At 31.7% G+C, this 15,367-nt stretch overlaps 2 protein-coding genes and 1 non-coding gene across 3 annotated transcripts; 1 reads left to right on the top strand and 2 right to left on the bottom strand.

The window, feature by feature from the left end:
- The first annotated feature begins 7,473 nt into the window (after window positions 1-7,473).
- On the top strand, window positions 7,474-7,546 carry TRNAV-UAC (transfer RNA valine (anticodon UAC)). The gene has a single exon. It is a non-coding gene; the product is annotated as a tRNA-Val (tRNA).
- A 258-nt stretch (window positions 7,547-7,804) lies between these two features.
- Window positions 7,805-9,270, bottom strand: LOC126687113 (extensin). The gene has a single exon (XM_050381491.2). It carries the CDS (start codon window positions 8,825-8,827, stop codon window positions 7,994-7,996), a length of 834 nt encoding a protein of 277 aa, XP_050237448.1. The 5' UTR covers window positions 8,828-9,270; the 3' UTR covers window positions 7,805-7,993.
- Window positions 9,271-9,331: 61 nt separating this feature from the next.
- On the bottom strand, window positions 9,332-14,178 carry LOC126687112 (serine/threonine-protein phosphatase PP1 isozyme 2). Its single transcript, XM_050381490.2, has 4 exons — window positions 13,677-14,178; window positions 11,639-12,198; window positions 11,329-11,546; window positions 9,332-9,694 (listed from the first exon to the last, which is right to left on the bottom strand). Exons 1-3 carry the CDS (start codon window positions 13,882-13,884, stop codon window positions 11,373-11,375), a joined length of 942 nt encoding a protein of 313 aa, XP_050237447.1. The 5' UTR covers window positions 13,885-14,178; the 3' UTR covers window positions 9,332-9,694; window positions 11,329-11,372.
- Window positions 14,179-15,367: the final 1,189 nt, after the last annotated feature.

Raw genomic sequence — 15,367 nt, 5'->3', positions numbered from 1 at the left:
ACGACATGATAATCAGAAACTATTTTATCATATATTATCATAGATATTATCATATATGTACCATAAATATTATTATCTCGTTATCATATGATAAAACATTATCATATGATACTATTTCTGTAAAAAAAATTCCATGTAAGTATCATATTATCATACTATATAAGCTTATCATTATATTATCATAAAAACATTATTGTACTATTATCATTATCGTACATTTCTATTATCATAACCTTATCATAATCATATAATGTTATGATAACGATATATTAATACAGTGTTATTCATATGATAATCAGACACTGTTTTTTTAGTAAAAAATCAATTTTCTCTGCAGTGTTATGATACTTACATGATAATGCAGTAATGATACCCATATGATAATCAGAAGCTGTTTTTTTTTTTTGCAAAAATCGTTTTTTTTTGTGCAGAAAATCGTTTTTAATACAGATTTTTAGATTTAGAATTGGAAAAATTCAAGAGTAATTTATGTAGATCTGAAAGTTAAAAGAAATCGTATTAATCACCACGAGTTGAAAAAAATCGCTAAAATCAAATATGAAAAACGGCGGAGCGACGACGGGATGATGGCGGAACAACGATGGAGCGATGAATTAACGATGAAGAAGAAATAAAGATAAAGAAGAAGAAGAAAATGAAGAAAAAAATGGCGGAAAAAAAAACATAAAAGAAGAAAGCCAATGGAGAGGAAAGAGAGAAAGAGAAAAAGAGAGAGAAAAAAGGAAAAAAAATGACAGTTGTCACTTACAAATCCCTAATAATATAGTTAGAGTAAAATAATAATAATGAATAGGTATAATTATAATATAAATAGGTGTTAGAGTAAAAAAATAAATATATTAAAATAGTGAGGTATTTTTTCTATCTTTTCCTTATTGAGGTAGAAAATCATATTATTTTTAAAAAGAGAGTATTTTTCCTAATTTTCTCTTTTTATAAAGACTCTAGAAAAATCGCCTAGGGCTTCATATCTTCTAAGGCCGGCCCTGACCTCATGGACCATGTAACAAAAAAAATAAAACAAATTACATGATTCGGCTATAAGTTCTATAAATTAATGCTGCTTTAAAATGGGTTAAATATCACCTTTTTTCATATATGATGCCGAATTAAGAAATATTTTTTTTTTAAAAAAGGATAAAGATCTAATTGGGAAAAATTGTATAGCATTCCACACACACATTTTCTATGCCTGTGTTAACGTGATTGATTGGTTCTCTATTTGGCTGGCTGAGTTTGAAGAAGATGATGCCTGCCTTGCTGCTCTGATTTGTTGGAACATCTGGGTGCACCACAATGAAGTGGTTTGGTCGGAGAAAAAGAGTTCTGTGCAGGAAGTCTTGAATCTGGCGGGTCATCAGCTGGTGGCTTGGCGAAATGCTCGGAGTAACAGGTCTGAGTATAATTCTGCAGTTCTGGAGAAGAGTAACGGGCAGGTGAAGTGGGTCAAACCGAGTTCGCGATGGATTAAAACAAATGTCGATGCTGGGTGTTCTAGGAATGGTGGTTCAGCAGGTCTTGTTTGTGTGGTTCGCGACAGTTCTGTGGTTTTGCTGCATTCCTGGTATTTTTAAGCCAAGGACAGCGGTATCTATGGGCATTCAGGAAAAGTTCGCTTGGATTAAAGATTGCCCTAATGTTATCATCGAATCAGATGCCTTAGAGGTGGTTTTGGCCTTAAGGAACCCCAGCCGGTTTGAGTCAGATTTGTTAATTGAGGACTGTATTGAGTTAGGGAAGCAATTTAGTAATTTATGTTTTGTTTTCAAGACGATCTGCGAATCAGGCAGCGCATACGTACTAGCGCAATATGCCTGTTTCATGTCAGGTCAACAGGAGTACTTTCCTAAATTTCTTAATTACAAATATAATTGATTCTAATTTGAATTATTAAAATCAACTCTCTTATCATCAATAGAAAAAATATTACACAACATTATTAGTAGAACAAATTACTCTAAGAAAACGTTTCTTTTATTTCAAAATTAAAACACGTCTTCTATCAGTACTTCAAATTTTTAATCTATATATTCATTTTTAGGAATAGTCGATTAAGTACAAAACTTAATTAATGATGGATTATGAGCTCCTCGATAGTCTTGATCATAGAAAAACATCCTTTGCCCAAGTTGGATGAGTCTCCCGTAAATTATGGTTGGAGTTTTGGACATGGTACATTATACTTATTTGCGAACTTATAATGTGCAGGCTTGCAGAGATTCTGAGTAAGTACACAATCGGAAAAATACTTAAAACATTTAAACATATATATTCCTTCCATGAAACATTCAACTTTTGAAATTGAATGGAACTCATAGACTGCCAAGTCACACAATTAATAAATTCTATCATATATAAACTGTCAATTGTTTTATCACATCATATTAAAATTATTTTTAATAAATATTTATACGAAACTGATCATATAGTTATATGTTTATTCATTTTGTCTTTATAATTCAAGTGGTTTATTCAAAAGAAATCTAAAATTATTGATTATATATTCCATAAAAGCTCGAAAACATAAATGTCAATGAAAAAATAAAAACGAAGAGAGAAATTATAGAAAAAGTTACAAAATTTAAAAATTGAGGGCGAAATAAGACTCTGATTATGTAAAATGACGCGAGATAAATATTGGAGTCCATGAACCTTATATATGTTGAAAGTAGACTCTTGTGGATCATAGATAATCTCTAATTAGCTCTCTTATCTTCATTATCAACGTTGAACCAAAACAGTTGTTGATTTATTAGAGTCGTGTTATCACCAATTTCATATGGAAAATCATCGGCAATTCTTGTCCATAAATTCGATCTAAGTGAGTATGTATAAATTGTTGATAACTTGCGATGCGAATATGTTTCTTTGACTTTTATGACTTTATAGTCATTGTCGGATGAATCATAAACAAACCCTAGAAAAACTAAACAGCCGACGGTTCCAGTTTTTGGTAATTCTTTGTACTCATTGGTGCACGGATTCCATTACACCGTGACGAAATCAGGAGCATAACGCCAGGCGATGCATAAAATTCCATTGCAAGAACAAAATAATTTGGACTCCAACTGTAAATTTCTCCCCCTGGGCCGCGGAACAAATTGCAGAGGCGGAGGAAAAGGGAGTTGCTTTGCGGAGACGGTCACTGGTTTGAGTTTATCTGATGGATCTTTCTGTTTCATTCCGATTTCTAGCGAGGAGTAATCTACAATATTTATAGACTCATTGTCAATAAAAACCAGAGAATATTGCTTCCGATTCAGATGGTAGTAATGGCTGTGAGATGCAGCAAATTGGTGACTGCTGAGAACTGAACGCCAATGTTTGGAGATGGAGTTGAATCGGAGAATGGATTTGGCCGGTAAGTTTAAGAATATACTCTCAATCACCTCATCGGGAATAATAATATTTGGCTGCTCCATCGTCTCCGTCGACGTGATCGTAAACTAAACCTAAACAAAACTTTTTGAAGCTTTAAATAGAGGAAACATGCAGTGCGAATTTTGTAACCTAAACCCTAGATTTGAGCTGTTTGGAGAACATGATTAAATTTTAATGTTTTTTCTTAATTATATTCTCAAAAAAAAAATTATACAAATACTCAGCCATAATAGAAGAGCTGATTTAGGAACTAGTAATTAGGTACTGATTTGGGCACTAATTAGAAAAGGTAAAACTTTATAAGAAATATAGGACTATACAGCTAGTATTTCTTATACAACAATATTATTTCCTATTTTCCTTCCTCATGTTGGAGAGTGCAGATTGCGATTATTTATTGTTGTCGATTTAGAAATAATTATCAATTTTCTTCTAAAAATAATAATATATTACAGAAAACACCCTAGATATAATTTATAAGGTTCATGGACTCCAATATTTACTTAGGTACGTAATATTTAACATACCTAAATAAAAGCTTACTAATTAGGTACGTAATATTTAACATACCTAAATAAAAGCTTACTAATTAGATATGTAATATTTTACATACCTAAATAAAAGCTTACTAGTTAGATGATAAGAGTATTTTTCAATACAATGTTAAAATGAAATGTTAATGCCATAATTTAGCATTTAATCTTAAAATGCATTTCCAATACAGTGCTATAGTTTGTGCTAAATTTAGCATATGCTATATCACATGCTAAATTTAGCACAGACTATAGCATATACTAAAATTTAACAACCAATAGCAACTTACTATTAATTATAATTCTACCATGGTCATTTTTTGCATTTATTTTAACCTATTTTTTTTTTCATTTTAAATTTTATACTTCTATTTAATTTTACAACATCGATTTGATTTTTTAATAGTAAACCATACTTTAATATAATAAAAAAATTAAATAATTTATTTTTATATAATTCATCGATTCTTTTAATTATATCTTTTGAAAATCTCATTATTAAACTAAAAAAAATATTAAAAAAATTTTAATTAAAAAAATTATTAAATAATTAGCAATTAATAAAATTAAGAGATAATTATAACATTTCTTTTTAACTTTGTGCATTGAAGTAAAATTTGAAATGCTATGCCATCTATAACAGTTTACCACTTTTTCATGCTAAATTTAGCATAAAAAGTAGCATCCCATTGGAGATGCTCTAAATTAACTAGGAAGGGAGAAAAAAAGTGTTTACAAATTAAGATATATTAAAAAGAAACCCTAGCCGCCTTCTCTTCTCTTTTCTCTCTAATAAACCCTAACCGTCTAGAGCTTTTTTCTTATTTTTTTTCGGTAGCCGTTAATGGCTTAATTTTTCTATTGACGGTAGTCACCCCTTTTGTTTATGTTATTTTAATTTCATAGAATATAATAAATAGTCAATTCTTTTTCATTTTTCTGATGGATTAAAATTTATCACGAAGCGCAATTCAATTATCAAGAAGCGACGATAGATTGAAGATCTATCAGTAACAAAATGAATTCGTCTATGAACTATACTAGTTTTATTTATTTTTTATTGCTTGTTTTTTTTATGAATGTTTTACTTTGTCCTTTCTTTATGAAAGGTTTGTTGTCCTTTCTCTGTGAAAGAATTGTCCGGCCAAAGGCGACATAATTAAGCGACGCACGCACGCTATCGACGAGGTAATAGTTGTTTCTAAATATTAATTATAAATAATTAGTAACAAGTCTATATAATTTATAGTTTGGAAAAAATAAATATTACAGCTAAAAGATTTCAAATCAAAAATTCTTTCGCTTAATTTATGTCATAATCATGAATGTATCGCTCAATATTTATAATACTAAAAAATAGGGGTGTGCAAAACCGAACCGAATCCGAAAAACCGAACCGAACCGACAAATTCGGTTTGGTTTGAAATTTCAAAGAAATTTCGGTTGGTCGGTTCGGTTCGGTTTTGAGTTAAAAAAATTTCAGACAGATTTCTATGTAAACCGAACCGAAATAATCGAACCGAAATAACCGACCGAACCGACTGGTTCGGTGCGTTTCGGTTTGAAATTTTTTCTTTTCCTAAATTTTTGGTTCGGTTTGGTTTTTTAAAAATGCCAAAATTCGGTTCGGTTCGGTTCGGTTTGAACCGAATGCACACCCCCACCAAAAAGATACCATGAGTGTGAAAATTTTAGCAACACATTTTTCATGAAAAAACTAACACTAATCAACTTTAAAATGAAGCAGTTAGTTTGTACAAATAACATGATTCAAAGTGTAAAATTAATAATATGAAATAGAAATGATTCATAAAGAATATAAGATAATCCTTAAATCACTTAAATTAATAATGTCAATGTTGGTTCCCTCTTAATCCTTGATTCACTTAAATTTTAGATATTGTTTTATTTCACCCTAAAGCTCATAATATTGTTATATCAGAATAAAACATAAACTACTAATCAAAAATTAGACTTGCATATGCATTTTAATATGTAATTTTGGGTTGATTAAGTAGTAGTTAAATTTCAGCTTTATCCGGAACTTTTCTATTTTATAAACAAAAATTATTTATTTTTCTAGTTAAATTAATTTTAATGGTTGATTATGTTATGTGATGACTTATAAGTGGAAATTCTTTCATTATATCAATTAAATTTGTAATTCAATTTAGAAGTGTGTTAAGTTCATGATAGAAATATTACAACAGAGAATATGACTTATAGCTCATATTTTGTTATAATGCCAATAATATTATAAGTTTGCTTAGTGAAACAAAACAATAATTTATATATAAGTGAAAAATATTATCTTATATTCTATATGCATCGTTTCTATTCCAAATTGATTTTACGCTTTGGATCATGTTATTTGTACGAGCTAACTACTTCTTTTTCATGTTGATTAATGCTCTTCTATTCATGAAAAATATATTATTAAAAGTTTCACATACATAACATGTTGTAGGTATTATAAATATGAGTGAAACATCACGATATGGCTTAAACAATTGTTATGGCATTTCGAAAATACAATTTTAACATGAAATATTCGAGTAAATTAAAAACTTATTGCTCCGTATTTATGAAAGAAGCGTTATTGTAAAAACAAAAGTGTGCTTACTGTCTAGGCAGCAGCTTTGCCAAGTTCTTCAAGTTATTGCTTAAATCCTTATTTTTGTAGAAGTTAAGCTTTTTTTATTTTAATGAATATCGTTGAAAGAAGCGTTATTGTAAAAACAAAAGTGTGCTTACTGTCTAGGCAGCAGCTTTGCCAAGTTCTTCAAGTTATTGCTTAAATCCTTATTTTTGTAAGAAGTTAAGCTTTTTTTATTTTATGAATATCGTTAAAATAAATCATCTCGCCCCTATACCTTTCTAATATTATGGTTTGCAATGAAGTATATTCATTTAGAAGATTTTAAATTCAATTTTGAGCTCATTAATAAAATAATTGTTTAATTTTAATCTAGTAAAAAGGATATTGTGATACGTGTACTGGATTTTAAATTCGAATCTCAATATTTTTCTTAAATTAAATAATACAAAACAATATTATGACTGCTCAAGAATCAACTATTTCGTGATGACTTAACTAATACTATGAGTTTGAACATCCATCTTTCATAATTGAATTATTGAACAAAATTAGAGTAAATTATTATTTTTAAAATAAATAGTGGAGCTTTCTATAATAATAATTAATGAGTACAATTATAACAGATAAATGATTTTTAATGTATTTAAAAAATACATATAAATCTCATATATATATATATTTCTTTTCATAGATTTATAAATTGTGTTGAGGGAATACTTAACATATTAATTGTGATCAACACATTAACGAAAAAATATTCAAAACACCTCCAATAAAAGCAGAAATAATTATTCAAATCGGATTCATTTATTCATCAAAAAAAAAATTGGATTCATTTATATTTAGTCAAATAGAATATGGGCGCTTATTGCTTAGATAAGTATTTGTAATAATCAATTTACCTTATATATGTTAATAAGCAGAATGTTATTTCATTAAGCTGCTGTGGTGTAGTGGTTATCACGTCAGTTTTACACACTGAAGGCCCCCAGTTCGATCCTGGGCAGTAGCATTTTGCCATAGTTTTATATATATTTGATAAATCCTACCCTTTCCGTTCGAGAACTTTTTATGTTCATAGCAAAATATAAAATTCATTTTCCTATATTACCGTTATTACAGTTAAATATTTATAAATTTTAACCATTATCTTAAAAAGGTGAAACAATCATAGTATATAATAAGAATATACTAAAAAAATCCAAATTTTAAATAAATTTTTTTAAAACTGCATGAAGCTGACAAAATGAACAATTATTTTAAACCGGAAATAATATTACTTTTGCAACATTTTATTAATCATTAGAGTGTTGTTGATATATAACACTTGACATATACTAATAAACAACATAAGTACACATGCATCGTATATAAATGACACTTCACTGCTGATGAGAAAATAGTTTTACTCATTTATCATACTCCACACAATCATTGTAGAAGGTGTGGACTTGTGCCCTTATACATATGGCGGCGGAGAATATAAGTAAGGTGGTGGTGGAGAATATCTGTAAGGCGGTGGTGGTGTATATCCATGGGAAGGTGGCATTTGTCTTGGTGGCGGATGTCCTTGTGACGGCGGAGCATATCCATAGCGAGGAGGCGTCTGAATGGGTGGCAGATGATGAGGAGGGGTGTATCCATGCGGGGGAGGCCTTTGATTTGGTGGGGGACAATGAAAAGGTGGGGGTGTACATCCATGAGAAGGTGGTCTTTGAATAGGAGGTGGAGTATATCCATAAGGAGGTGGCATTTGAGTGGGTGGTGGATGATGAGAAAGTGGAGTTTGAGTCGGAGGTGGTGCATATCCATAAGGAGGCGATTGAGCAGGTGGTGGGCAATGAGAAGGCGGCTTTTGTATGGGTGGCAGACATTCATGTGAAGGTGGTGGTGTTTGAGTGGGTGGTGGATGATGAGAAGGTGGCTTTTGGGTGGGCGGTGGACATTCATGTGAAGGTGGTGGTGTTCGGACGGGTGGTGGTCGATGAGAAGGTGGCGTTGGGGTTGGCGGATACCTAGGGCTGGGTGGCGGATATTGCGACGGCGGTGGATATTGAGCAGGGGGCGGATAGCCATATGGCGGTGGAGCTGAAGTCGGTGGTGGATATCCACGGGAGGGTGGTCGACGGCCGCGATGCCCGTGAGAGCACCGATGTCGTCCACAGTGACTCGGAAAAACTCTAGTGGCAGTGGCAAATGAAAGACTGTCACTGCCTCCAGCTGCAACCACCGTTAATAGCATATGAACACACAGACAAAGCATCTTCATTTTTGCCTGGAGAATTCTTTCCATAAGACTAATTTATAAACAATAGAACACTCCATCACCATAAATATAACTAAAAGATAACCAGTTATTTCTGGGTTTAAGCACATCTGGATCCAAGCCATGCAAAAAAAAGCATACTAGCTCATGGTTCCACGTTTACTGCGAGCCATGACCATGAAAACTGTAGTGAACTATGAGTTTGTTCACATGGAAAGCTTGTTAATTTTGAATTTCTCATGTTTTTTTCTGGAGAAAGGAACAAATTCCTGACTCAGCATCTTGGCCTGACAAAACACGCGATCAATAATGTCCAAATTCGCGATTTACGTAAACGAAAACCATCAGCTTGTCAATTTTGGATCAGTTTAAACCCCGAGACAGCATTCAGAGGGGCGAAATGACTCAAAATTTTGCAAACTGTGGTTTTTAATCACACATCGCAAATTTGGACATTTAAGTCTTTTTTACGAGTTCGAAGGGTGAAATGACCCTTTGTTGCTAAAAGAACATACTATAATAACTGAAACCTTATCAGCAGGATCAGTAAAGACCCTAAATGGAAGTCATTTGAATAACCAAAAACAATCAGTGGTGTAACAATGCAGTAGTCATTTACAGCCCAAAAAATGTATATACACCAAAATCTCAGAAAAGAAAAGGAAAAAGCTTCTGGCTTTTGCTACTGCACTAAGAACAGTTAGCTCGAAACTAGGAATTCGGAGAATTTACCTCCTTCAAATCACAATATTTTCAATGAAATGACTTCAATCCTCAGTAAGAGAGAAGTTATCTCCAATTTGTAATGTCTGAAGTTCTGACAAAATTTCAGTGCCAGGAAATCTAATCTCGATATGTTTCTTCTACATAGATTAAGACGGACAGATCTGATCTCTGCAAGGATAGTGCCAACATATTAGCAAGATGGCAAGTAAATCCATAGAGCAAAATGAGAATAAAGAAAAGGTGTATTGCACCATAATTATAAACATTTCAGGAATTATCCACAGGCATAGTTTAACGGGAGAAACATATTATTCAAACCTGGGAGTCCTACATTTGAATTTTCCCGCATTTAAATTTTGAGAACCTGATAGAGCGCTTGAGAACCCACCAAAATTACAATAGATTCTCCCACATGCAAAGAGACGAAGGTTTTGTGAACTCAATAATAAGGAAAAGGTAAAATCTTTAAGTTTGATGGAAAAGCTATAATATTTTCCTTCTCCTGGTTCAGTTTTGCAGCATTACAAGTCAAAATGTCCAATCCTGAAATCCTTATAATTGTAAATACATAAAGTGCTCATCCTATTGCTTCTTCGCCCATTTATTCTCCATCTCCCCAAAAAAATGGAGCATCTTTCATAAGGAAAACAAAAAATTACTACCAAGCAACCCCTCACAACTTAGTTCTGATTGCTTATTTACTTGAGAATTTAATTTATTGTGGTTCCCAAAAGCAAGACTTTTTTTTTTTTTAAGTAGCTATATCTAGAGAAGTAAAGCTAAGAAAGGACTAATCAGAGCAACAAATCTTAAAAGAGAAGATATGACAAGCAACAATAACAATAGTGGCCTTGATAAAGAATGTGATCCAGTATCAAGCAATATAAATAAAATGGTGGTGGACATGTTCTAATAGGCATGTGGAAACATAATTTTTGGATAAATAAACTGTAGCCTTAAAGCTGATGGTGAAAGTTAAAAATCTAGCATTAGAATAAAGGATCAATAAACGACAACGTATGGTTAGATTTCCAGGATGGCCTCTAGAAGGGTGGTAACAACAATGAAGACAATCAATGAAAACGAAGTTGGTGAACTGCAATGATCTTCATAAATGATGAAACCAACAAATAAAAAGAGGTAGAGGTATAACTCTACAAGTTGATTCAGCCAATACCAGAAATAACAAGAAGATGATATCTAGTTGGGTTCTAGTAGTAGCTTTTGCTTCAGAACTATAAATGGTTCTCAGTAAACACTTGCCAATAGCACAGTATTATTTGTTTGTTTTACTGCCTTGTGTTTTGAGGGAAAGCAACAAGACAATGGTAAGTGAATGTTGCAATGTTCAATGTTGTACCGAGAAACAATAAAATGAAATATTATATGTAGTAAACAGACTGGAAATAAAAGTGCAGTTATTTAAACAAGAATAAACCTTCAAGATATGTTCGATACATTTCTCTCATAACTTAAGAAAAATATCTCAAACAATTATGCAATTTTAATTGTAAGATCATCCAATTGACTGCAAAAACTTTGGCTTTGAATGCTTATATCCATTGAACATGCATTTCAGTCATAGTTGCTGACTAAAGAGTGGACATATTAAGTATAAAAATGGAAAATTAAGCCAAAAAACACTGATGAGCACACATTGATAATATATGAGATCAGCATAGTCCTATAACAGGGGACAAGAGACATTAGTTTATCTTCGTTGTTGCATACAAAGCAAAATATTTAATTTTTCAGAAATAAGTTGAAAAATAAATATATAAAACTCATAGCATAAAACTTACATCAGCAATTGTACGCATGAAAAAGAATTGCAAAAATGCCCTTGTCACAAGAATTTCGGCTTTCTGTCTGCAGGCTTAAGAATTTGGAAAGAGCACATTAAGGTTTCATCAACGCTCATCATTGCACCAGCATTATCAAATTCACCACAATAGTTAGGAGCGGAAAATATTGTAACAAGCTGCCTGTCTGCAAAGAATTCATACCCATCCTCAACAACCTAGATGAAAAAGAAAGAAAGGAAAGGGTGTCATGTTAAACCATTAACCTCTTTGAGCTACAATGATCACAAATGGAGTAAATTTCACCAACCTGATGAGCACGGCAAACTAGGTCCATATCATTATTTGTCAAGAATTCAGACACCTTATCTGGCCCAAAGGTGTATGAGACCCCTCGGTCATTCATTCCCCACCCTTTAACATCCCTACTAGGATCGGACCAAAGTAAATCACAAAGCAGTCCAGAATCCGGTACATCAGTTGGACGGGTTAAGTTCCTAATTTGATCCAAGCTTGTTAAGTCAGGTGAAAGACCTCCATGCATGCACAGTATCTTATCATCTATAAGACCAGCAACAGGAAGACAGTTGAAACAATCGGTGAAGGTTTTCCAAAGTTTCACATTGAAGCGACGTTTACACTCATCATAAAACCCATAAATTCGATTGATAGAAGCGGACTCATGATTTCCTCTTAGAAGAAAGAAGTTCTCGGGGTACTTAATTTTGTAGGCAAGCAAAAGGCATATTGTTTCCAAACTTTGTTTGCCACGGTCTACATAATCACCTAAAAATAAATAATTAGCACTAGGAGGGAAACCTCCATATTCAAAAAGCCTCAAAAGATCAGAATACTGTCCATGAATGTCACCTGAAATCCAAGGAAAACCAATCACAAGGTTAGTATACGAAAAAAAATGAGGCTTGATAGAGCATTGCAATTAAATGTCAAGAAATACATAATTTTACTTATCTCCTTTTACTGCAACTAAATACAAGCAATTTTAAAATTCCAGCGAGGGTAACAGAAAAATTAAAGTAATAAAATACAAAGATGTAAAACTATTACTCCAATAAAGCAATAAATCTCACAGTTAGCTTTCATTGAAACTAACTGTTCAAGATTCTTAGTAATTAGAATATCCGATCCAGGACCAAGAATCACTGGAAATTTCCTTTATCAAAAATATCTCCAACTCCAATGCTCATCTCTTTCAAAACATATATGGTTAATGTTTTGATGGTTCTAGATGTAGCATACTTCTTAAATTTCTGTTACTATGTAAAATTAACTTTCTGAGTTGTAGATCCTACAACTACTAATACATTAATGTGGTCTACTAAAGGCATTAAATATGCTGATAAAGTAAATAAATTCTGAGATTTGTTCATGTTCCCAAGAAATTGAATGACTTGTTCCTTCATGGCATACCATCCTTTTCTAATAGACGTGCTTCTTGCTTGTCTGTTCATAGAAACCAGTTGCAAAGAAATAAACTTAAACCTCAACCTCAAATGGTACATAGACATATTTAAGATCATCAAGGACCATAGTTACACAACAAACAAAAAGAGAAAAAAAAAAACTCAAGGCAATTGCAGAAGCAGAAGCTACACAATATAAATATAATATAGCTGATGCAACCACTTAACTCATTCTAAATAGCCTACAACAGTTCAAATCACCTCCTTCAACCAGCCAGATTCCAAACCAAACAAATACTTACACAGCTGTATCCACATAAAGACAAATATGAAACTAAAAATGCCGAATGTGAGATTGGCCTAAGGACAACATAAGCCTATAGCAAACAACTAGACCACTGCTAGATCATGTTCATCATGCAATCAACTTCACAAAAATATAAACATACAAAAACAGCAAATAATCTAGTAAATAAGTAGAACCCCAATTGAAACCAGTCCTAATCAAATTCATATGGTTATCACCTACATAGCACGAACACTTCGCTCGATCAATGTTTCCTGTTTCAGAAACGTGTCAAACACTTGGCGTTTCGGACACCAAACTTTAATTTAAACATAGTAAACCTTAAAATAAGGCCGTTTTGCCGTGTCGGTGTCCGTTCTACCTAGATTGTCACCATATTGAGATTACATCTACTCTCATCTGGTCCAATGCTCTTTAATCAAAAAGAACAACTATTCTACCTTGAAAAAGCAGCATCAAAAGTAAAAGACTTCAACTTTTTCCATCCATATGCAACAAACACTCAAATTAAAAACACACAATTCACAAAAACACAAACTAAAAACACCCAATTCACAAAAACAACAAATTAAAACAAATACTAGAAAATTTAAAAAATTTAAAATGCAAGTACACACCACAGATCTTGATAGGAGCTTCAAGCTCAAGAAGATTAGGTTGCTGAAGAAAAATCTCTTTAGAAACTAAACAAAGCTGTCGGATCTCATTCTCAGTTAACTGAACCTGCTGCTGTTTAGCTGTTCTTGTCTGTTTAAAATCTAACAAACGGTTTATTATATCATCTAATACCACAGGCTCTATTGACGCCTGTCCCTGTTGAGACATCCTTAAACAAATCGATCTCAAGAAACCCAGAAATTAATCAAAAAAATTGTTGATCAGTTTAAAAGAAGAAGTTAAAAAGAAATAAAAATATTTTTTTTGTTTTGTGGTGTTTGTTGCGTGTACTTCCCACTGTGGAAAAAAATTAAATTATAAATTATTTTGTTGGTTTAATGGCTTTGTTATCGTCGGCGGTGAAGCCGATGAGTGGGAGTAATTTTTGATGTGGAGTCGATTAATCCGTCACTGTTTTTTTTCTTTTTTCAATTAGGGTTTCTTTTTCGGTTTGGGAATAGCAATTATACCTCATTTGTCAAATAAATTGTTATTTTAACTTTTTTTAAATTTGATCAATCATTTACTCCAATGTTATCTATTATATTTATACTAGACATAAGCCCACGTATTTATACGGAATCAAATTAATAATTTATTTAAATGGTAAATTTATAAAAAAACATGTAAAAATGTGAAAATTTTATAATATGTAGATTAATAAAATAATAATCTCTTTTAATGTTAATAATAGATTATTTGAAAATACTGACGATCTTTAATATTAATATTGTTTAAATAATAACTTTTATATTAGGTAAAAATTAAATAAACTATAATGTTAAAATTAAATAATTTTTTTTATAACATGTGAATTTGTTAAAATTTTAGATTAATTTTATTTTTAAAAAATTAATATTCAATAAAGAAATAATTTGTAGTGATTAGAAATTAATATATATTAAATCTTATAAAGTGTAGAAATTAGAAGTTAATATAAATTAGAACACTATAATGTGTAGAGATTAGAACACTCATTAAAAAAATATAATTTAAATAAGTGATTTTAAAAAAGTGGGAAGTGATGAGAATGCTCTATTTGGTGAGAATTGCACATTGTATTTGGTGAGAATGAATGAAAGTTCGTTGCTCCTTTCAATTATATAAATATATAGATTTTTTATTATAATTGAAGAAATAGAGCGTTTGTGAGAGAAAAGAAACCGGCAACCTAGCAGACTTATGCATAATATCTATAACATTTGACTTATAGCTCGTTGATGATATTTTTAATATAAATTTTGTATTTGGTTTTTAGTTGATTTGGCACATTATTGTTAATCTTAAAAAGGATAAATTTATACACGTAAACGAATAATATTATGCCATATCAGCCTCATATGATGATTTGTGAGTATATTTAGTAAAAATCGAAAAAGTAATGGACGAAACTAGCAAAATTTCACAATCATGATATTTTTGATAAACGGTAGGGATGGCAATGCGCCGGGGTGGGAAAGCTATCTCCATCCCCGTTCAGTTTCTGTGGAAATCCTCATCACCGTCCCCATTTAATTGATGGGGTTAATCCATCCTCATCCCCGTAGATGTCCCATATCCATGGAGATTTCCACATTCTCATATAATTTTAATATAAATATTTGAATATTTTTATTAATTTTATGAAACATTTAAGAAAGAACTATTATCT

The sequence above is a fragment of the Mercurialis annua genome, linkage group LG6 (assembly GCF_937616625.2).
Source record: "Mercurialis annua linkage group LG6, ddMerAnnu1.2, whole genome shotgun sequence".
In the NCBI taxonomy this organism is placed as follows: domain Eukaryota; kingdom Viridiplantae; phylum Streptophyta; class Magnoliopsida; order Malpighiales; family Euphorbiaceae; genus Mercurialis; species Mercurialis annua.
The sequence above is the reverse complement of the archived record's forward strand: the minus strand, read 5'-3'. Positions and strand labels throughout refer to the sequence as shown.

What these genes read in the sequence shown, in the direction of transcription:
- LOC126687113 (XM_050381491.2), bottom strand. Translation starts at nt 8,827, where the DNA reads ATGGAAAGAATTCTCCAGGCAAAAATGAAGATGCTTTGTCTGTGTGTT.
- LOC126687112 (XM_050381490.2), bottom strand. Translation starts at nt 13,884, where the DNA reads ATGTCTCAACAGGGACAGGCGTCAATAGAGCCTGTGGTATTAGATGAT. An exon ending in AGCTCCTATCAAGATCTGTG is followed by an intron (nt 12,199 to 13,676) that starts GTGTGTACTTGC and finishes CTTGGATTTCAG; the next exon opens with GTGACATTCATGGACAGTAT. An exon ending in TAGTTTGCCGTGCTCATCAG is followed by an intron (nt 11,547 to 11,638) that starts GTTGGTGAAATT and finishes TTTTTCATCTAG; the next exon opens with GTTGTTGAGGATGGGTATGA.